This window comes from Akebia trifoliata, unplaced genomic scaffold, assembly GCF_017979445.1.
Source record: "Akebia trifoliata isolate Shusen 1 unplaced genomic scaffold, ASM1797944v1 Contig00054, whole genome shotgun sequence".
Taxonomy (NCBI): Eukaryota; Viridiplantae; Streptophyta; class Magnoliopsida; order Ranunculales; family Lardizabalaceae; genus Akebia; species Akebia trifoliata.
The window spans coordinates 18,905-42,547 of NW_028236810.1; the positions used below are offsets into that span (position 1 = coordinate 18,905).

General features: G+C 37.7%; 1 protein-coding gene and 1 pseudogene across 2 annotated transcripts; one reads left to right on the plus strand and one right to left on the minus strand.

Moving 5' to 3' along the window:
* The first annotated feature begins 8,576 nt into the window (after positions 1-8,576).
* Positions 8,577-14,153, plus strand: LOC147382071 (uncharacterized). Its single transcript, XM_086429586.1, has 6 exons — positions 8,577-9,659; positions 9,722-10,020; positions 10,337-11,025; positions 11,326-11,550; positions 11,914-12,768; positions 13,561-14,153. Exons 1-6 carry the CDS (start codon positions 8,577-8,579, stop codon positions 14,151-14,153), a joined length of 3,744 nt encoding a protein of 1,247 aa, XP_086285712.1.
* Positions 14,154-17,022: 2,869 nt separating this feature from the next.
* LOC147382072 (laccase-17-like) lies at positions 17,023-20,626 on the minus strand (annotated as a pseudogene). Its single transcript, XR_015174145.1, has 5 exons — positions 20,461-20,626; positions 19,558-19,804; positions 19,326-19,453; positions 17,964-18,932; positions 17,023-17,187 (listed from the first exon to the last, which is right to left on the minus strand). The product of XR_015174145.1 is annotated as a laccase-17-like (transcript).
* Positions 20,627-23,643: the final 3,017 nt, after the last annotated feature.

The window sequence follows — 23,643 nt, forward strand, 5'->3', positions numbered from 1 at the left end:
TGACATGATCCTTGTATTTAAGCATGATGGTCCTATACTTCTACAATGAGTTGTGATGATATATTTTTTAGCATGACAAGTATGCATGTTGTTGAGTGATAGTTATTTTGACAAAATCGAAAATCATGTATGCCTGCTTGTTTGGTTAGTTTAAGGATTTGATGAATATATAATTTTTCTTATGGGTTTTTCTTGTAAATTTGAAAATTTTGTGCAATGATATGTGTCAATCTCCAATTTGGTAAGTGTGATAACCTGAATTCTTTGTTTCTGGCAAATTTCCAATTTGGTGATTCTTGGCAAATCCATAACTTTCTAATTTGATAATTCATTTTCATACAATCCTCCTTTTAGAAATTATTTGCAGGATATTGGAAAATTCATATTTGGAAATCTTTTAATCGGAGGTTGCATAATTTTCTATTTTGGGAAAGACACATACTTGTAAATTTTCATTTTAGGAAATTCATATTTTATCAATTTCCCAATTTAGAAGATTCTGCATCCTTGTATTTAAAATGTTCACATTCATGGAAATTTGGGAGTTTCAAATTTAGAAACATACATTTTTGGAATGTTCTATTTTAGAAAATGTATCTTTTAAATTTTTAATTTAGGAATTCAGCATATATCTCTTGAATTCTAATTTAGGAAATTTTACGTTCCTAATTTGAAAATATTATAAGTCCCAATTTGGCAGGTTTCTATTTGTAATCTTCCCATATAGAATATTCTCATGAGTTTCTATTTTGGACAGCTTGCGAAATACTTGCAGGTGGAATTTCTTAATTGATTTCAGGTCATGGAGCTAATTAGGGCTTTTTCAAACCCTTCCATATTTTGTGAAATTCAAAGAATAATCATGTAACAGTTGGGACAATTTTTAGCCATAGGATTTGTTTGGAAAATCCAACATAAATTGATGATGATGATTGGACTGTGACCTTGACCGTAGTCTTTGTATGTTGACTATAGGATGATTTTGGATTGTAGTAAAGATCGATCATCTTAATCGAGCAGGTTCGGTGCCTAACACCTTCCAAAACCCGTAATTTGACCCCTTACCCATCTCTTTGATTTGTGGATCGACCCATATCCATTTGAAGTTATTTTGGTTCCTAGACCTAAACTAGGTGGCGACTCCCATTTCTCAAAAGTCCCCCATTTACAAATCGGATCCCTATCCACTATTTAGTGAAAAAGGGTCGAGGCGATTTAACATTAGTGTGTGAATGAATTACAAACAAACCATATGTGAAGTTTAATACATATAATTGATGAGAAACTAGAGACAACAATGATACCACATACCATCTCCAATGTTGCTCTCTGCCATTACAGCCCAAAGTTGGAACATGAGAGCGGCTAGACAGGCCTTGGTTGTTTAACCCATTGGAAAAAAAACAAACATTAGAGCGAGCAGAAACCTAAAGTTGGTCTCTGCTATGTATTGTAACACTGTTCTTCAACACATACTTGTTAATATCAAGATTTTCCCACCAAAACCATACTTCCCCATGTCCTAGCTGATTTCCTCAAAGTATTTCCCAATTAAGCGTTTCTTTTGGACGAACTTCACATTGGATAAAATATCCAAGGACAACTCGATAGCCTGATTGAAACCACTTTCACCTCCATAAGAAATGTCAACTACATTCAATAACTTGGCTTGGAGACAAGGATAAAGAAACCCATCGCATATCCTGTTGAAAGTATTCCAACAAGGTTGAGTACGAAAGGTCCCTTTTAAGGTCATTTAAGGAGATGATACGCTTAATTCCATCTTCCAAGCATTTTCAAAGTTAAAAGGAATTAAGATAGATGAAGCAATCCTTAGCAAAGTATATGGCAAGCCATCCTACAACACTTTAAGCAACTGCAGTTCTCATGGCCTGTTTCCACTTCATGAAACAAAATTAAAATTTTGTGATCCAAAAAATACTAAGTATGTTAGATATTGTTAGTGTTGTGCTCTTCTTACTCCTTTTTAACTGATGAAATTAGTAATAGACCTACTCGTGATCGTATCAATCATTGCTCCAATAGTCAATATGGATCCGACAATTGATTATTGTATAACAAGACACCCAAAACAGAAAAAAAAAAATGCAAATTCATCACGACTATTTGGAGAACCTTGTTTTCGCCATTTAATTGTATCTATTTCTATATATTTTCTTAAGATTTATGTTTTAAATTTTTTCATCCTACCTCAAATCAAATATAACCTTCACATTTCCTATCAAACTAAAGTTTTCTTTCTCATTGGTTCCATCATAACTCTTTGTTGTACATGCTCAAACTATCTCAATCGACTTCTCTAGTAATGAAATTATGTGTTTTTATTAGGAATTAACAAACTAATGATTAGAAAGGCATTTTATGTTGAAATCTACTAAAGAGAAATGAGGTATGTAATTAATCAAAGTCAAACCTTTAGATTTTTTCACGACTCTTCCATATCTTCGCAGCACTTACAAGCATTGCTACCTGTGCGTTATGCCCACAAGCAGACCTGAAAACAAATGCAATACTTTAGGTAAATTATATTGCTGAAAGTATGCCAAATCCTAATGATATCCATATACAAAGGTGAAAACTATAAATCAAAACAATGACCATCAAGTCTAATGCTATCGATTCTTCTATGGGAGAAAAAAATTACTAACCTGATTGCTATGTTCCTTCAAAAAATATCAAAGAAGTCCAAAGCTTTCTATGATGAATTCAGGTTTTGACTCGAAATTGATTTGAAAAGTTACATCTATTGGATCAGAGACAAGAATATTCAATCAATGAAGATTGTCCTTCCCACATTGATTGAATATTCATGTCCCCCTGTAACAGCAAGAAGCTCTGAAACATTGGTTAAGGGCAGCACAAGCAGATTTTTCGAAAAATACGAAACAATATTTAGGAAATAAACTAGAACAATATTCAAATCTATAAAATCATTGGGATATATTATCAAAATTTTATTTGTTCTTAGATTTTGTTTCATCGCGCAAAATTAACAAATTTGGAAAATAAAAAACCAAAATGAATATATTTTGTAGAATAAAAAATCCTAGATTTCATCTTCAACAATCAGAATAGTATTATGAATCCACCAACCAAAGAGAGAAGAGAGATCGACTCACCTTAAAAATAAACAGAGAAATTTCAAGAGGTTAATGGCTCCTTCTTCTCTCCATCGTTCCAATGTTGAAAGATTGAGAGATTACTTCGACAGATCAGAGACAGAGAGAGATAAATTCGAGATAACAAAAAGAGAGAAAAAGAAAGATTAGAGGGTGAGATGAGATCGAGGGAGAGAGAGAGAGATCAGAGACTACGAAAGATGAGATCGAGAGAAATCGATCGAGAGCGACAGAGTAATAGAGAAAGGAGAGTCCCAATAGTTGTTTAACGGGGAAAAACATGAAATTCGTGGTCTACTAACCGTCAAATTTGGGCTCAAAAATACGTCGGGCGAGGCCTAACAATTTTTATGTCAAATTTTGAGATTTTTACGTAGTGTGAACTACCACAAACTGATCAAATTCATGGCTTAACTACAACACAAGTCAAACTTGTTTAAGCTGGAGAAAAAGTTTCATTCATACGAGTAGGGCTAAGGTATACACCAAAGACTCCAATCAAAATTTCTAAGATGAAGACAGCTTGTTCACAATATACTACAATAGAAGTGATTGGTGAGTCTATAAAATAAACACCAGCTCTAAGGACATCGGTCTTTGATCGAATTGGTGGTCATATCTCGACCGCATCAATATTTGATCGATTGGGTGCTTTAGATGATTATCATGATGTACAAGTTCATAAATCTCGTGTGTTTGCATTATTTAGACTTGGTGGGAATGTTAGAGTAAAAATACAAAAAGAATCACAACGCTGTTGTCTACATTTAAGCATGCAAGTATACGTATCAAAACAAGTAATAAAGTGATAAGAAAGTACCGTTCCCACGGAAACTAAATACCAATCTATTGCTAATTACCAATTTATCTCAATCTAATTTTATCCAAACAAAAGTAAAAATAGAATTTAAAGCTAAACAAGAAAATAACGCAGATAATAAATTTGAAGTTTAAAATCAATGAGTGATGAAATCTAGGTTTATAATTTCCCCCAAACAATCCACTTGATTTAATTCTCCTTCCCTCTATGATAAATTAATCCACTATGATTGTCATCCAAGAACACTAAATTCTCTACAAGCCTCTTCCGATGGTCATATAAAAATACCCTTCTGGACTAACTCTCTATATGCGTATGAGAATCAAATAAAGAAGAATTCATTAAGAATAAGTTCTCATAAGGAATGCACATGCAACCTGAGTATATTCCTATCTCAAATTAGTATATGTTAATCTATCTAGGTCATGAACACAAAATAACTCTGCGATATTATTAAAGTTCATCAAATCAATTCAATCAATGATCAGTTAATCAAATCCCATTAAACATTGGATAGAATAAACAATCACATGTGAGATCATAGAAGAAAGAAAGAAAATTAATCAAATATCATGAATGGGTTTCATTATAACCCTAGAATAGAAATTAGTTCTTCATTGAAAAAAAAACAAAATCAGAAAAGTATTTAGCCATTCTTAGATTACAAAATTAGGAGAAGAGTTAAAGTTAAGGAAGATAAAACTCAAGAGCCGATCTCCAATTCCCGTCCTCCTTCTCAATCTTCTGCCTCAAAGAAAAATCCCAAAACTTATGTCCCAAATAAGGGTTAAACTTTCCTATTTATAGTTATGGAGTCATTAGGGTTTAAGAGTCCCAAAATCCGTCTCTAATTCGGTCCCCAAAAATTAACGTGTAAAGCTGGAAACGTAAGTAGGCCATGGCTTCAAAACATGTCATGCCGCGGCTTATATTTTCATATTTCTGTTGTGCAATTCTTGAATTCCCACTGCGGCCTCATTTTCTATCAAGTTGCGGCTTGAAGACTTTTTAGCTTGTATGCTTAGCTTCCTTCTTCCGAGAATGAACCAATTTGGATCCAGAATTTCTCTTAACGTATGCAAACATCCCAATGTTCCATATTGTTCCTAATCTGTAAAATAAGCATAAAAATCAAATAAAAACACCTAATTACATAAAAAGTATAAAATAAACTAAACTTAACTAAAAACAACTAAAAGACTCTAAAATTAACAAAATATTATATTTAAAAGTGGGTAATTCGTAGATATAAAACCTACTCATCAAACGCCGACCCAAGTGAAGAAATAAACATGTTGAGCATAAAGATAATAGTGGCTAGCATAACACTATTCCATCTCACATGAAATGACAAGCAACTTAGAGGTCTCTATATTAGATGCATTAGTTGTGAAACAACGTACCATCATCCTCACAAACCAAGCGAGCAACAGTCAAGATTCAACTATTGAAACAAATAATTCTGAAGATGTCGTTTCGATAAATCACATTACCATTGAGGAATACCCTGAAGGAGATTCTACATCGTCAGATGAAGAACTAAAAAATGCTCCACCGATCTTTGAAGAAGGCGGACAAGCCATTATTGACGACTTGAAAGAAATAAATTTTGGGACAATTGAAGAGTCGCAACCCACGTTCGTCGACACTTTTCTAAAACAGCATGAAGAATCCGAGTACTTTAAGTTGCTACAAGAATACAAAGATGTCTTTGCTTGGACTTACAAAGAAATGCCAGGACTTGTTCCGAAGATGACTGATAATCAACTCGTAGTCAAACACAAAGTTCACCCAATAAAATAGATCCAACGTTATTTTCGATAAGAATTGGTACTATAGATTGAGACAGAAGTTAACAAGTTGATTGAAGCTAGTTTCATCTGAGAAGTAAAATATCCAACCTGGATTTCCAACATATTTCCACTAAGAAAAAAAATGAACAGATTTGAGTGTGTGTCGATTTTCGTGACTTGAATAATGCATATCCAAAAGACGATTTTCCACTCTCAATAATAGAATTTATGATTGATGCGACTACAGGACATGAAGCTTTGTCTTTCATGGATGAATCTTCTGATTACAATAAAAATTGAATGTCGTCAAAAGACGGGGAGCTTACGGCTTTTCGTACCCCAAAAGGTATATATTGTTACAAAGTTATGCCTTTTGGACTTAAGAATGCTAATTCCACTTACCAACGAGCTATGTAGAAGATCTATAATGACATGTTACATGACAAGGTTGAATGTTATGTTGATGACTTAGTAGTAAAGTCTAAGAAAAGAGAAGATCACTTACAATATTTATGTGATACCTTCGATAGATTGCGACGGTACCAGCTGAAGATGAATCCACTAAAATGTACTTTTAGAGTTACCTCAGGTAAATTCTTAGGATTCGTGAATCGACATCGTGGCATTGAAATTGATCGAAGCAAGATTGAAGACATCTAAAAGATGTCAGTACCAAAAAATATTCATGAACTCAAAAATCTACAAGTCTGACTAGCTTACATTCGTAGATCTATTTCAAATTTAGCTGGACATTGTCATCCCTTCAGTTAATTGATGAAGAAAGATACATCATTTGAATAGGATGAAGATTGTGAGAATGCTCTGAAAAATATCAAAGAGTATCTTCTTAAGCCTCCTATACTTTCTATACCAATTCCCGAATAGCTATTGATTTTCTATATTAGTGCACAAGAAATGTCACTGGGAGCATTGCTGACTTAAAAAAATGATAAAAGAAAAAAAAGTGTACACTACTACTTGAGTCGAGCTCTTGTTGGAACAGAAGTATTGTTCACCCATCGAGAATGCATGTTTAGTGCTCATCTTTGCCACAAAGAAACTTCGACATTACATGTTATCACACACAATCCGACTCACTGCGTGAGCTGATTCATTTAAGTACATCATGACAAGACTAGTCTTCTTGAGAAGACTAGTAAAATGGGCCCTTCTTTTATCAGAATTTGAGATTATTTACATCCCTCAAAAAACTGTAAAAGGACAAGTATTAGTCGATTTTCTTGTTGATCATCCTATTCCGGCTGAATTGGAATTGTCTCTCAATTTACTTAACGAAGAAGTATTCTCTATTGATGTACTTCCACCTTGTAGAATGTTCTTTAATGGCGTAGCTAGAAGAGATGGAGTGGAGGCAGGTGTAATTTTTACCCCACAAAATAAGGTATTGTCGTTCTTGCTTGCTTTGACAAAATTATGTTCAAACAATATTGCAGAATACCAATCTCTAATCATTACTTTAAAACTCAGGTTAGAGGTGAAGTTACACCAACTCTATGTGTATAGGGACTCGCAACTTATCATTAACCAACTCTCAACAGAGTATGATGTTCTAAAGCATGAGTTAGTACCTTATCACCACTATGCTGTACAACTTATCAGTCAGTTTGAAGACGTCATCATCAGGCATATACCAAGAGTTGAAATCAAGCAGGTTGACGCTTTAGCTAGTCTTGCTGCAAGTTTAACTATATTAGAAGGAAAGATAATGAGTATCCCTAGCTGCCATAGGTAGGTATTACCTTCTCTGATAAGTAAAAATTGTGAGCCACGTAAAGCAAACACGTCGAAATAATCGAAGTCAAAGATTGGAGACAGTCGATTATCGATTATTTATAGTATGGAAAACTGCTAGACAATCAAAAACACAAAATCGAAATATGTCGTAGGGCACCTCGATTTTTAAATTTCAATTGATTAAAACATTTAAATATATATATATATATATTGTTTGTTCTTGTAGTAGAATTACAAAGCAAATTCGAACATGGATAGTGTTTTCCAAATTTGAGGACTTTTCATGATTCTTAAACACAAAGTTTGAAACGGACAGAAAATACAACTCTTTGGATTGGAAAAGAATGATGACCGTTCGTAAAAGAGCTCAAATATGTCAAAGTCACTCGAACTTAATTTAAAAGCATCAAGGACGCGTTATCGTCAGTTACACATCAGAGAATGCATCTTTGATGGGGCATTTATAGGCACCAAAATTTTGAGGATGCCTTTAAAAGTTTTATAAATAAAAATCCCTAATTTTATTAATCGGTCATAAATCCAAATTGAGTCCATTAAATAGGAACGTGCCTCTTACAAGTTTGGGTTTTGGGTTTTCACAGATAAAGTTCATGATCCAACAAATTCATGTGATCCACATAGACTTTTTTCTCTTCTAATGAGATTACAAGTCCGAGCCCAGGATACGTGAGATGAGTTTCCTCGTCTGCTTTGCTCATGAACCAGACAGCTCACAATGTCCATGAACCACAAGTTGGGGTAAAGCAAGCATCACCACAACTGAAAACTATTACTGATCAACTTGTCTTACAAGATCTTTATGCATAGATGATAGAACAGCATCAAGTGTTCCAGTAATGTAAAGTGACATAACCTGCATTTTGAATCATTTGAGACAGTTAGCATTTCGAAGTCTAGGTGAGGCCCTAAGCAAACTCCATCTCCATTGAAGCTCTCGAAGTTGCTGTTGAAGAACAGGTAGTGAGGCTTATGTATGAAGTTTGTCCGGAGGTGGAATTTTTTGAAGCTTAGCTGTTCGTTATTTTGCCTCACCTGGTTTCTTTTGGGATGATTGGTGGTAAATCCTTTGATGAGGCTGTTGGGGGGAAAGCTCATACTCCTCAACAGATCAACCACAGACCCCTTCATCCTATCACTCGGTGGCATGGTGAACCAGCTATTCACTTCCATGAAGAAGACATTGAGAAGGGCTCTAACAGATTCAAGTTCGCTTTAGTGGGGAAATTTTTCAAAAATAGTTCTACCAAACTGTTCAGGCCTGATATTGAGATCATCAGGAAGGAAATTGCTAGATGGAATTTATCGGAGAGCTGTGAATCCATCACCATTGATTTCCTCCATGTTCTTTTCAATTTTTCTTCCTATGCTGACATGAAGATGATCTGGATTAAAGAGAGGTTGTTCTGTTCGAAGTATGTTTTTCGAGTTTTCAAATGGACTCCTCTGTTTCGTCCCTCGGATGTTGATCCAACACTAATCCCTTGGTGGATTTCCTTCCCCAATCTTCCTTTTTTCTGTTATGAAGAAGTCAACCTGATTTCTTTGGCTTCAGTAGTGGGAGAAGTCCTAGCCATAGATCTAACTACCAAGAAAGGTACTAGGCTGAATGGGGCCCGTGTTTGCATCATGTTAAATCTCTTTTCAGTCCCTCCAAATCGTGTTTGGATAGGAGTTGGTGAGTCTGGTTTTTGGCAGAATATAGATTTTGGTGCTTTACCTCCTTATTGTTCTTTATGTTTCAAACAAGGTCACAATGCAGTAGACTGCAGAATGGGTGCTCCGAAACCAAAAAATTCTTTTGAAGTTAAGCTCACAAGAAAACCAAATGCTGACAAAACAGTTAAAGATTGGTGTACCATTGGTCCTTTGGTGATTAAAGATAATTCAAGAGCGTGTGATGTCCCTACTAGATTTGCTCCGATTTTAGGGAAGGGGAAGGAGACAGCCGTGGGGGAAGTTTCGGCCGACTCAGACTCGAACGTGGCCATCACTCGTCATCAGTTGACTATGGGAGGAACTTCAAGGGTGAATGAGGATACACAAACTACAGCTTCGAATGCCTCGAAATTCAAGGGATATCTTCAGATTTGGTATCAAGGCCTACTAATGGGAAATCCTCGGTGGATGAAGGTGCAAAGTTACATGAATCAAATAAAGATAGTCCTACTGTTACGGAATCTCTTGGTTGCAAGTCTGGAAATGCAAACCCAGAATTAGAAGTTGCTCTTTTCACAGAAGATCTTGGAGAGAAGTTTGCTGACCTAGAGGCAATGGCTGATCCGGATAAGCAGAATTTGGTTGAGCCTAAGGACTTGGTCTCTGTTATGAATATGGTGGATATCGAAGGAGACTTGTTCGCCTATCCTAGGCTTCCTCAAGATTTGTCCAAGAATTGCCCTTTTGCGGATTCAAATGGCACTTCATTTATTGTTGGTCCTGTAGGTTTGAATGACAAGGTGTTCTCTTTGGTTACTAGAAGGAAGAATCGTAGGTATTTCTCCTCCTCGGAACCAAACTCTCCAACGATTGATGGTATTCGAAGAATGGCACGGCGGGGTTTCTCTTTTTCCCAATGACTCAAGCCATAATTTGGAATATTAGAGGTATCATGAATACCTCCTCTTTTGACAGATTAAGGAGAATGAAGTCTAAAGTTAACCTCTTTTTGTTGCAATTCTGGAACCCATGTCTAGGAAGTTAAATAATTTCAACTACATCAAATCTTCTCTAAAAGCTACTAGTGCCTTTTGTAACTCCGAGGTGGGTTCCATTTGGTTTTTTTAGTTTGGTAACCCAGCCCTTATCAGGTTATCTCATGCAGATGATCAATATCTCTTCTTTGAAGCATCCATTAATGGCTCCCCCGTTAAAATTTGTATCGTTAGAGGGAGTTGTTTAGTTATGGATAGAAGAGTTTTGTGGAATAGTCTGGAAAATTTCTTAGCTCCTTTAGATATTGCTATTGTTGTTGGAGATTTCAATACAATAACTAGTGTTGAAGAGAAAAAAGGTGACCGTCATCCTATTTTGACTTCCATGGAGGATTTTCAGGATTGTATCTCCAACACAGGTCTAGTTGATGTAGGTTATTCTGGTAATCGCTTCACTTGGTGCAACAATAGACATCACAAGAAGCGAATTTGGGCTCGTCTTGATCGAAGTCTATTCTCACCTGCTTGGTTCTCTACTTTTGGGAATCGTTTGGTCTCCCATTTCCCCAGGCTTTTTTCGGATCACTGCCCGCTTATCCTCTCTATTGATTTGCACTTTTCTGGGCCTCGCACTTTTAAGTTTCTTGATTTTTGGGCTAAAAGGGATGATTTCTTAGAATTTGTGAAAAATAGCTGGGATCCGAAGGCAGAGGGATCTCCTTTATACAGATTCTTCGTTAAGCTTAAACGCCTCAAGAGCGATTTAAAGGCTTGGAATGCAAATGTCATTGGTAATTTAAACAAAACTCTAAAAGACCTAGCAGAAAAAGTTGCCCTTCTGGAAGGTAATTTAGAAGAAGGTGAATGGAACTAAGATACCTACATTGCCTGTCAAAAAGTGAAATCTGATTATTTTTCTATCATCAAAGATTTGGAATCTCTTTGGCGGCAAAAATCCAGAGTCTCTTAGCTCAAGGAAGGGGACCAGAACACTCATTTTTTTCACATGTCTACGAAGGTCAGGAGCTTAAAAAACAAAATTCGGAGTATTAAAACTATTTATGGTGTTCTTTTGGAGGAACAAGAAGCAATTGGTAAAAGTGCGGCTGAAGAGTTTGAATCGTTATTGTCTTCATCTAATCCAGATATTGATAGCCCTTTTTGGGAGGTCATTCAGCCTTCTGTCTCGCCTGAGATGAACTCGCATCTTGTCAAAATGCCAGATGAGGAAGAGGTTTGGGAGGTGATAAAGAATATGAAAAACTCGGGAGCTCCTGGTCCGGATGGGTTTTCTGCTCTTTTTTATCAAAAGGCTTGGACAATCATTAAATCTGATCTGATGACTGCGGTTGTTAATTTCTTCCAAGAAGGTATGATTCCCAAAGCCATTAATTCAAATTCCATTACTCTCAACCCTAAAGTTGAAACTCCGACTTCCTTTGCCCAATTTCGGCCTATTAGTCTTTGTAATTTTTTCTATAAAATTTTGTCAAAGATTGTGGCTAATAGGATTGGGTTATGCCTTCTTGATCTAATCTCAAAGGAGCAAAGTGCGTTTGTAAAAGGTCGTAACATTTATAAAAACGTCATTTTAGCTCATGAGATTATGAGAGACTTGAACAAAAAATATCCAGGGGGTAATGTGGCTCTTAAAATAGATATGTCCAAGGCTTATGATCGAATGGAATGAGTGTTCATTTTTGAAGTTCTTAAAAGATTCGGGTTTTGTGAAGGATTTGTAAAGCTTATTAAAGGGTGTGTCTCGAATCCTCATTTTTCGGTGTTAGTTAATGGGATCTCCTTTGGCTACTTCAGTGCTTCTAAAGGTCTCATGCAAGGTAAGCCTTTGTCCCCAGCTCTTTTAACTTTAGCCGAGGAGATATTGAGCAGGGGTATTAACAAGATTATGGACATGGGTCTAGTCGAGAGATTTGCTGGATCAAGCAGAATGGCTATCCCCTCTCATCTTTTATTCACGGATGACATATTCATCTTTTCCAAAGCCTCAAAGAAATCTCTTGTTAATCTGCATTTATTCTTAGTTGAATATCAAAGGATATCCGGGCAAGCCATTAATGTTGATAAAAGTAAGTTCTACTTGGCCCACGATTCTTTGACTTCTAGAAGACGTTCTGTTCAGGCTATCCTCAGCTTTGGAGAAGGTTCTCTTCCATCTTGTTATCTGGGTGTCCCTTTGGTCTCTTCAAGATTGACTAGGGAAAGTTGTAATGAGTTCGTTGAGAAAATTATCAAAAAGACAGCTAGTTGGAAGTCGAAACTTCTCTCGGATGGAGGTAGGCTCACCCTCCTAAAGCATGTTCTCGGTTCAATGCCTATCTACCTTTTATCCATCCTCCAGATCCCAAAACATGTCACTGATTTGATTGAAAAGCATTTTGCCAAATTCCTGTGGGGTAGCATTGGAGAAAATAAAAAATTGCATCTTCTTAATTGGGATAAGGTGGCAGAGCCAAAAGAAGAAGGGGGTTTAGGTATTCGGTGCCTAGTAGATATCCACAAAGTAGGTATGCTGAAATTATGCTGGAAGATGTTAACAGAGAAGGCATTATGGTCTGAGTTCTTGCATGGTAAGTATCTGAATAATAAAAGCTTATATCAAGCTGATTCTAATCAGAAATCTTCCATGATTTGGAAGTCTATGGTGCATCAAATGGCCCCTCTTCTTAGAAATTCAAAATTCTTAGTGGGTGACGGTGCTTAGATCTTCTTCATGTTTCACAACTGGCGAGGATCATGAGCCTTAGTAGAACATTTCTCTTGTTACTCGGATAAAGCTTCTCTTAAGAAAGTTTGGTCTGCTCATGGTGGATTTGATTTGGAAAAAATTTCTCTCTTATTCAGCCCTGAGGTGGCTCATTTTACTTCAAATCTAATCATTGAGAAAAACATATCCGACAGATCGATTTGGCTTCATACTACTTCCGGTCTCTTTTCCTCTTCAACGGCTTAGAATTGTATAAGAATCCAAGGTCAACAAGCTGAATCTTGGAGGGTGCTTTGGAGCTTGAAGATTCCATCAAAAATTATAGTTTTTAACTGGAAATTATTTCACAAAGTAGTTCTGGTTGATGGTCTTCGAAAGCAAAGAGGACGCGTTTTAGCTTCTCAATGCCCCCTCTGCAAATCTGCAGAGGAGACATTGAATCATTTATTCTTCATATGCCCTTTTAGTATCACAATATGGGGTTTATTCTGTAGGGATCAAGGTCTTCTTCCTCCTAGGAGAGTGTCTTTCTCCTTTATGCTCTTATGGACAAAAAATGCCTCAAACTACAGGGAAGCTATAACTCTTTGGATCGTCACGTGGGAGATTTGGATTACTAGAAATTCTACAATTTTTTATGGTGTTTTTAGATCAGTGGCTGGAGTTAAAAGAAAGATTGATGCTTGGCTATTTGAATTAAAAAATCCTCAGATTTTTAATGGTTTACCTAAGGTCCTCTCTGTTAAGTGGAGCAGGCCACCTACCGGCTGGGTTACACTAAATGTGGATGGTTCAAGCTTAGGAAACCCCGGTACAGCTAGAACGGGATGTGTAATTCGTGATCATGAAGGATGCTTGATAAAAGCATGCTGTGTTTTCTTAGGCCAAGGAACAAATTCCCTTGCTGAATTCATTGCAGTGTTGCATGGGGTGCAGCTCATTAATCTCAATGGTAAGAAGTTGTTAATTGAATCAGATTCGTCCCTTCTCATTGGAGCTCTCAAAGGTAGGAGATTCCCTTGGTTTCTTGAGCACATTATGGCTAAGTGTCTACTTTTACTCAATGAGATTGAATGGGACATAAGGCATGTCTTTAGAGAGGGGAATAATGTGGCTGATGCGTTAGCGATCTATGCCTCTTCATCTCGTTCTTCCGAGTCTTTTGTCCTTGTAAATTCTCTTCCTTTAGTGGTAAGGCGGGCTTTTATTGGAGACCTCTTGGGTCTTCCAAATACCCATCTTTTGTAATTCCCTTTTTAATATTATTGCTGGTTTATCAAAAATAAAGTATTGAGCCTTATATCCAAATAAATAAGTTTGGCCCAATAATAATCCATAAAATCCTTTAAATTGGATTTAGAAAAATTTAGTCTTTGAAACAAATCAATTAAATCTCTTTAAGTTGGGATATAATTAAAAAGCTAAATAATTTTTAAGTTTATAAATACAAGAGCCTCTCTCATTACGAGGGGATGGGGATCACTTTCTCTCAGAAGACAAAAGCTTTCCCTCTGAAGAAGAAAAAAAGCTCTCAAGCCTTCCTCCAGAGATAAAGTAAAAGTTCTTCAAAGATTCAGACTCCGATTAAAGAGAAAATCAAGTGTAAAACCCTTCTCCGAAAAATAAAAAGACTTTCTCAGTCGTTAAAGCACGAAGTTCGGAGAGAAGAAAATCTACAGAAGGTCAAACACAAAGCGAAACCAATGTCAAAGAAACCTTCTCAGTCGATAAAACGCGAAGCCCAGAGAGAAGAAAAGCTACATACATCACTATATTTGTACTTGACTTTTAATCATAGGAAACACTGAGATATGTATCTCCTTTTTTATCAAAATCAATAAAATCATTTACGATCATATTTCATGAATCTTGAGGTAGATTTGCATAAATTTATGGTCAACAAATACGTTACAAAGAGAAAAATGACCAACATGGTGAGAACGAGATGTAAAAAATGTGGAGAGTTGACGAATCCCTTATCGATAGACCCACCACCGATACCATAGGATCCACTGTTGACGTTGCACCATCTGTTAAACAAGATGAGGAAAGAAATGTGTGAATGGTTGGAAAAACAAAATGATGAGATCACAGCAATAAGGATCTCAATCAAAGGTTAGGTGAGGGAATCGATACATGAGGAGACTTTGTGTGGGAAAGTAGATGGGGACCTCCACCCCCTATAGCAGAGCAAACCAAGGGTGCGCACACTGTAAACTCAGAAGCAATCAGAAAATAGCATGGATGTTCTAAAGCTTGGAACCCTATGATGAGGGGAGAGGTAGAAGAAATATTACGGAGGAGAAACAAGGATATCATCTGAGGAAGAGATTTGGAACAACGTCGAAGGCATTCTATCCACCAAAGTTCGAATCATATGATGGAACAAAGGACCCTATGGATCATATCCTCCACTATAGGAGTCAGATGGTCTTGTACTAGAACTACGATTTGTTACTCTACAAGATCTTCCCATCGACTCTTAGGAAATTAGTTATGTCATGGTTTCAGGAGTTGCCTACAAGATCGATCACGAATTTCTCTAAGCTTGAAGAAGCCTTTGTTGGATAGTTCGTGTACTTATGAAAAAGGAAAGCTGGAGTAAACGCACTTTTCTATCAGTGACAGGAAGTTGGGGAGAGTATCCGATCTTTCATGACTCATTTTTGGACAAAGACACTAGCAGTGAAAATTTTGGATGAGGTGACCGCGTGTGCAGCTTATATAGCGACGATTGTCCCTAAAACTCGATTACATAAATTGTTCGTCAAGTTTGACCCGTCACGACTTGAAGACCTCTATACAAAGGTGGAAAAGTACAACCTGATGGAAGAATCACTGAAAAATAGGGGACATGTAGCACAGCTATTGTAATCAATACAACAGATCTTGAAGCCCCAAAGCCACAGTTAAACCAAAGAATGGGGATTACAGGAAATGATGTCGGGAACCGAAAGGCCGATTGAGGTGGGAAAGAGGGCGTCTGTACACGCTACTCAACGAAAAGTTGCCTAAGATATTGAGGCACAATCATAATAACCTGAGTTTTGTGTAGCCATCTCGGGATTACTGAGGAAAATAGGAGAAGTCATACTATGAATATCACAGAGTAGAAGATCATCCGATCGAAGAGTGCTATAAGTTACGGCATATCATCTAGGATATGATCAAAGATGGGAAACTCAGAAGGTATGTAGCAATCACTAAGGAGAAATGAAGAGATCAGAGAAGTGAAAATCGGAGACTACATCCCCAACCCCTTAGGGAAGAGAGCCTCCAAGAGCTTGAAGAGCGAAAGATAGTGCACACAATTACCAGGATGGTACAACTCAGATAGGCAGTCAAGACAAATGGTCAGGGTGATGGTAAAAAAGATATGCCACGAGGTCAATGTCAACCAAGTATCCTTGGAGATAGGTGATGCATGAAGATCAGGGTTTGCCTCGGGAGAACAAGTAATAATATTTACTAAAGACAACCTCCAAGGTATAACTGCACCACATCAAGATGCCTTAGTAAAAGCACTGTCAGTCGGGAATGTGGACCTCAAGAGAATATTGGTTGACGTAGGAAGTACAGTGGACATCCTCTTCTTAAGGGCAGTAAAGAAGATGGGCATGTCAGAAAGTCTTGAATTGACTAAATCTACTGTGTTTGGGTTCAATGGAGTTTTGACTACTCCAGTAGAGAAAATAACCCTTCCGGTTAAAGTAGGTTCAAGAGTTGTCATTTTTCCTTTACTTTATAGTAGATAGACTATTTGATTTTATAGCTTTAATTTGTCTTTTTCCCACGTTTAAATAAAGTTTAAGGTTATACTTCCCTACCAATATTCAAAACCAATTTTTAAAAACGTCATAAATAAAGTTTACAGGAAGTGATATCATATTATTATTGAGACCTCCCATAAATACTGAATTCTCAATATTACAAAACATTCTCCAGTACCGTTTTCATCCTCAATGGAAGGGTTGGAATAAAAAGGTCAACCAACAAAACAATCATCAATTGGTTAAAATGCTTCTTTGCTACTCCTTTTTTTTGGCAGGGGAAAGGAAATTAAGAAATGAAACAAAACATACTAAAGGAAAATAATAAGTTAAAAAAAATCACGCAAGATAGTCTCCTATTAAACCAGTCGAATCTGGAAGTCAACACTTGGGTAGATCAGATGGCGGAGGTGGCAGCTTCTGATTGGGGAGCTCCCCATCCAAGACGACCCAAGCCATTTTCAAGCCCCAGCTTGTGTGGATTTCCAGGTGGCAATGCATAAACCATACACCTATCATCATCAAAACAGTATCGTTAGCACAATTATATATATTGTCATAATTTAAACCTTTTTACATTAGTCCTACATTGTTATAAATTCAACATGGATCACTAATATAGATAGCATAGTATTTCAAGGTGACTTGGCCCCAAAATTTGATGAAACCAACTAATCGAATTAACATGACAAATCATTGAGTTTACTCTGAAATTTGATTGAGTCAGCTAAAATATGCACTGGGTTAGGTCAGAAACTAGATTAAACTAAAAAAAATTAAAACATTTTTTATTTAACTCATCTGATCTGATTCACAAGTTGTTGGCTTGACTCTACTTGAGTCGAGTTTTGAAATTTTGATAGAAATATTATTAATTAATCTAATGTAATCCAATGAATAAATCTTAATTGATGCTCATCTAAATCTGTAAGATATGTTATGAGATGCATTATTATTACAATGATACAGTAAATCTCATATACATTATCACAAGGAACCTAACTTAGCTATATACCTACCAGTAATTGTATTGCCGTTTAAAGAAAGGACATGCAATTGTTATAAGAATATCAATAATTCAAAAAAAAATTGACCGAAAGGTGTCTGCTACAACAAATTACGATTAATCGGTTGATCAACAAAATTGATGAATTTTTTTCTTTTAAATGACCATTAGTTTGTATAACTCTCCAAACTTTTTATCCAAATAGCCGTAACCCATCAAACAATTGCAAAATCCAAACTTGGTTACCAACCATGATATAATAGTAATTGATAGAGTACACACCTGGGTTGTCTGCAAGGAATCGAATGGCAACCCATCCACCGGATGGCACACCAATTGTGTTCCTCTCAACAGGGTCGACAAGATTGAAATTTGCATGATCCGTATTGGGGTTATAGTTTCCGAATCCTTGCCCGACTACAAAGAAGTTGAAGCCATGAAGGTGAAGTGGGTGGCTCTCGGCACCAAGTATGCTTGTGTCCTGCATCACCAACTCAACACTTGTGTTGAAGGGCAATACCACCACTTTTGTTCCATTACTCACCATAGTGTTATTGGGAGGTATTCCTGTGTAGTTGAAGGGAATAATTGGGTTGGTAGGGAAATCAGTTGTGTAGACACCCAAAGATTTTCCCAAGAAATAAGATTGCATGAGGGCTATGGTTGGCATAGCAAAGGAGACATTGTTTATAGAAGCTGAGAACATAGTTCCATTGGGCCCCTGGCATGTTTGGTTTGTAGGACAAGGGTTTGTGCCCAATCCCACTGTGAAGAAAAATCTTTTATCGACAGTTTGTTGGACGTTAGCGGGGAATTGGGTAGTGGCCAAGCTACGGAACTTCTTTGTGAAATTCGTGGCGAATGAAGTATCGTTAAGATGAGGAAGATGTGGTTTGAAGAGTTTGAGTTTCTTAATTGAATTGTTGAAAGAGGAATGAGTGGGTGGTTCGTATTCGAGGATGGCAGCAGTGGTGGAATTGTCGAATGTGCCAAGGCCAGTGGCATATGGTCTTGCTAACATAAGGAATGTTGCATTGGGGAAGTGAGGTTTAGTTTTGAGAAGGACATTGGTGGTTTGTCCTGGAGTGATGAGAAGTGTATTTGTTTCAAAAGGTTTAATGTAGACAGCGTCGGCATCGACTACAGTCAATGTGTGGTTTGCAATGCTGAAGAAAAGCTCGTCATTGAGTGCAGCGTTGATCAATCGTACGAGATATATCTTTCCAGGCTTCACCTTCAGCTTGAACGTATCTGTGAGGGAGGTCACCCCATATGTCAGAACAAGGAATAGCAATGAAAATCTGACATTGCCACACCAACTTTTTTTACAACACATCAATCAATAAATTTAAATATGATGTCTAAGATTTATCCCTCAAGTGCAAATCTTGTACACCCAGGGGGGAGTGTTGAAACCCAACTCCAAAACCTCAAATCACATCTCAATATAAAAGGAGATTATTTGAGATAGAGATCTAAGGGGCAAGATATGAGGCATAGGAATGGGGTTTCAACCCTTTGAGTACAGAAACATGTACTTGCCCCTTAGATCTCTATCTCAAAAACCTATGCCTCATATCTACTAGTGGGTTTTTTCCTTTTTATAAAATGGATAAAAAAAACCACCCTCATTCGCAATGTTACCTTTTGCTGAGCAGTTTACAATGGCCCAGGAAGTCCATTAATGGTGTAGGCATCTGAGACGTTTGGGCCTCCTCCTGTCTGCAAAGCCTGGCTGATAATTGCCTCAGGATCTGCCTTAAACCACTCTCCTGGATTTTGGATTTATATAGATATAAATGTTACTTAAATGTAGATATATAAGAGAAAAAAGTGGCATAATTCAATCAGTTAGATCTTGATAATTGTTACTTACCAAGAATAATTGGGATTTCTTTCTTTGTATGGTTTAGTGAATGGATAAGGAACCGAGCTTAGGGAGGATGATGATGGGTCCATGAACCGTTGATCTCAACCATGAAATGTGGGCATGCCACCATAGAGTCCCTCTCTGACCCACAATAGTGAAGTTGTAGACGTAGGTCTGGCCAGACTGTATGGGGCATTGAGTCACATAGGCTGGTCCATCTGCCCATCCACTCCGAAGTTGTCGAATTCCATGCCTGTAATTACATTGTTCACCATTTAACAAGAAGAGGAGAAAAAAAAAAAATAGACCTTCTATTGCCACACCAACTTTTACTTACAGCACCCCAATGTGCGTGCTACTTCACTATGTGAAAAAAGGGGTAAATTCGACGTGACCCTTTTATAATACATATCAAATGATCAGGGTCTCTAATACATGTCATGTTGACATTTAATTATCCCAAGGATAAATCCCATTACCATTGGATTTTATGTTTTAATAGTTGGGATCATGTGTTTACTCATTAGTCTCTAGACCCATATAAGGAGTCAGTGGGGGCAATCCCCACACCCACACCCCACCCACCCCTACACAGAACTTTGAGATACCGCTATAGTTTTCAAACTAATACATGCCCAATTTACCCTTCTCTCAAGTGTCATTTTCTTCAACTTCTAACCAAAAACCTAAGTAGTTTGCTCCCACTAAAAGAAAATCCTGACCCCACCCCTGCGTATTGCAATGCAACTTTGAGCTAGGCCATGGATTCAACTCAAGTTTACCGTATCAACAAAAAACAAAAAAATCAAAACAAAAATGTAATTTTTTTCATCCAGAAATATTAACTAGCTAAAATTTTAGCAACAAGACTAATTAAAATGATGAGGGAATAAGATGAGAGTTCCATACCAATGGATAGAGATATTGTTCTGAACATGTTAACCACCTTAACAATCACCTGATCTCCTTCCCTTGCCACAATCTGAGGCCCCGGAAACTGACCATTTACAGTCACGATGCTCTTAGTACTACACAAACGACGGAGACGAAGAATATATTGATGAAAATCCGGCATTATCTAACAGAATGTCTCAATTGGAGTCAGCTATGAAGAGTATAAAGGGTATTGATGAAATTGCAGCAGGCATTGAAGCTTTGAATCGCATCCCTAGAATCCATTTGCCAGAGAAGTTTGTGATGCTTGAAATGGACAAGTTTAGTGGGACAGGGTGTGCGAAAACACATCTTAAGGTTTACGTTACCAACATGCGCACTATGGGGTTCAGCGGCGAACAGATGACATTGTTGGTCCAAAGAACTTTATCAGGATCAGCACTACGTTGGTTAATGTCTCAAGATCCAGTTACTGTGGGTACATGGGAAAACATGTCAAAGGCCTTTTGGCATTAATATAAGTACAGTACCGAGATTGAGACTTCAAGAAGGGATTTGGAAGCAACTAAAAGAAAAATGGGGAGACATTCACTGATTTCATTGGTCGCTGGAGGGCCAAGGCTTCTCAAATGTGGGATAGACCTTCGGAGAAGGAACAAGTAGCGATTATCCTAAAGAACCTCTCTCAAGGATATGCTCAGCACCTAGTGGCTCAATACCTCCCTACTTTTCAATCCTTGCTGCAAGCTGGAAGCCAACTCGAGGATGCATTTGCCTCTGGGATCCTTTCTAACCCCTCAGATAACAAGCCTAAGAAATCACATGTTCCCAAACCCAATATCAACCATACTTACATCGCCAATACCTCAGTTACCCCAGCTCAACCCCCAGCCCGGACTAATAACCAGATTCACCCGAGTCAACCTCGAACTCCACGTTAATTTACCAATTTAGGGATGACCCTTACCGTAGCTTTGTAAAAACTGTTGAAAAAAGGGTTGCTTACCCCGATCCAACCCCGACCTTTACCAAATCCCTTGCCAGCCGGACACAATCCCAACTTATTCTATGAATTTCATCAAAATCCTGGCCATCACACAGATTGATGTATCACCCTGCGCCATGCCATTCAAAACCTTATTGATAACAAAAAGATCACGATCCCTAGCCCACCAAATGTCACCACTAATCCACTACCTAATCAACTTCCACCAACCCTAAATATGGTTTCTCATACCTCATTGCTATTCGATCCCATCTCTCTTATCCATCCAATCCAGATCAAACCGCCTAGTTACCCCCTTGCCGGGATAGCTTTCACTGATGAGGTTTTCACTACGAACTATGAACCATTTGATCTAATCTCGGATGACACATATTGTTTATCCCCGCCTCGTTACAATAGTCCCGCGTTCACTAGTTACTTGTTGGCCCAAATGAATCTGAAAAGCCCTGTACCTTTGACAGACGAAGATCCATACTTGTTGACTGAGGAAGATGAGCCTTTCCCCCTTTCCTGTGATGAAGTTAGACATATGACTCGAGGGGGAAGAGTTTTTAAGCCACAAGAACTCAGTGTTGATAATCCTGCAGCCCTGGCAAGAAAAGAAGGAGAAGATCCCACTAAGGAAAGCATCGAAGAAGATAACTCCGTGATCAAACAGTTGAAAAAATCAGGGGCCAATATATCAGTATGGGGTTTACTCATGGCTTCCACTGCTCATAGGGAGACTGTTCTTAAAGCACTAAACACAGCCCAAGTCTCTCTTGATACTTCTCCAGATCAGGTGGCCAGTATAGTGGGGGTAACTTACGTGGAGAATATCTTATCCTTCTCGGACTCAGATCTCCCAAAAGAAGGGGCAAGCCAAACTAAGCCGTTGCACATTACAGTTGACTATAACGGAATGAGGGTACCTCTGATTTTGATTGATAACGGGAGTGCACTGAACGTTTGCCCGCTGAAAATGGCTATTTGTCTCGGATTTAAGGCTGAGGATCTCAAGCCCACTAATCAAGGTGTTAGAGCCTATGATAACACCAAGAAAGATGTACTGAGAATTTTGCACCTTCGATTGTCCACAGGCATAGTTGAATTTCCTGTGGAATTTCAGGTCATTGACATCCAGTCTTCTTTCAATTTACTGTTAGGGAGACCATGGTTACACCAGATCAAAGCCATCCCTTCTACGCTACACCAGAAGGTCAAGTTTATCAAGGATGGGCTACTAATTACTCTTCATGGAGACGCTGAAATTGTAGGGATCGTAAATAATACTGAGGTTAAGAATGAGCCACTACTTGAGATTCAACCAGAACAATAGGGGATAGAACTTAATGGGTTCGAATTCGAAAAGATATGCTCAGTCCAATGGGATCAAGCCATGAAAGAACATTTTCCAATGGAAAATACCTCTAATTGCTACATGGCCAATATATTCAAGAAAATGAGATTCTTCCCTGGTATGGGCTTAGGTTGCAAGCAGTAAGGTATTAAAGAGGTACCAGTGATTAAAGAGGTCATCGGTACATTCGGACTAGGATATAAGCCTACTAAGGAAGATTGTGCCCAATACTGGAAGACAAAATAGGATAAAGTCATTGCTAAAAGGCAAAGGCATACCACAGATCTCATTAAAATGAAGTCCTATCGAAAGACCCTCAATGGTTATTTTGTGAAAGAAGGAGAAGACTTCTGCTACTGTGGGTTCCCAGAGCTGTTCATTGATCACATCACAAGTACTCGTCTGCCGGAGTTTGAAATCTTCTTTGGCATGGAATGGCCTGAAAAGGAAGCAAGCGTAGAAGTTAAGGAGAAGAAAGTTGAAGACTGGCAGCTCGATCTGGACTCCCTCAACATAGATCAGTTATTCATTGAAGATCATGGTATCTTAGTGTTGTCAGTTGAGAAAGGAATCCCAAATCCTCAGTCTGTAATCAAACCCGTTGTTGGGTCTCTATCAAATTATCATGTAATCAGTCCTGTGTTGCATGTCAAGGCTAGGTCTATCGGTCCCATTAGTCCTGTTCAGTCTGACATGCCAGTCGAGTCCTTTATTTCTGTTGAGTCAAATAAGTTAGTTGTTTCTACTGAGTCTGTTATTTCTAGTGAGTCTGTTTTTCCTACTGAGTCAAGCGAGGCTATCAAGTCTGCAATGAGTCCTATTACCCCATCTCCTTTTAATGAAATGAAAGAAA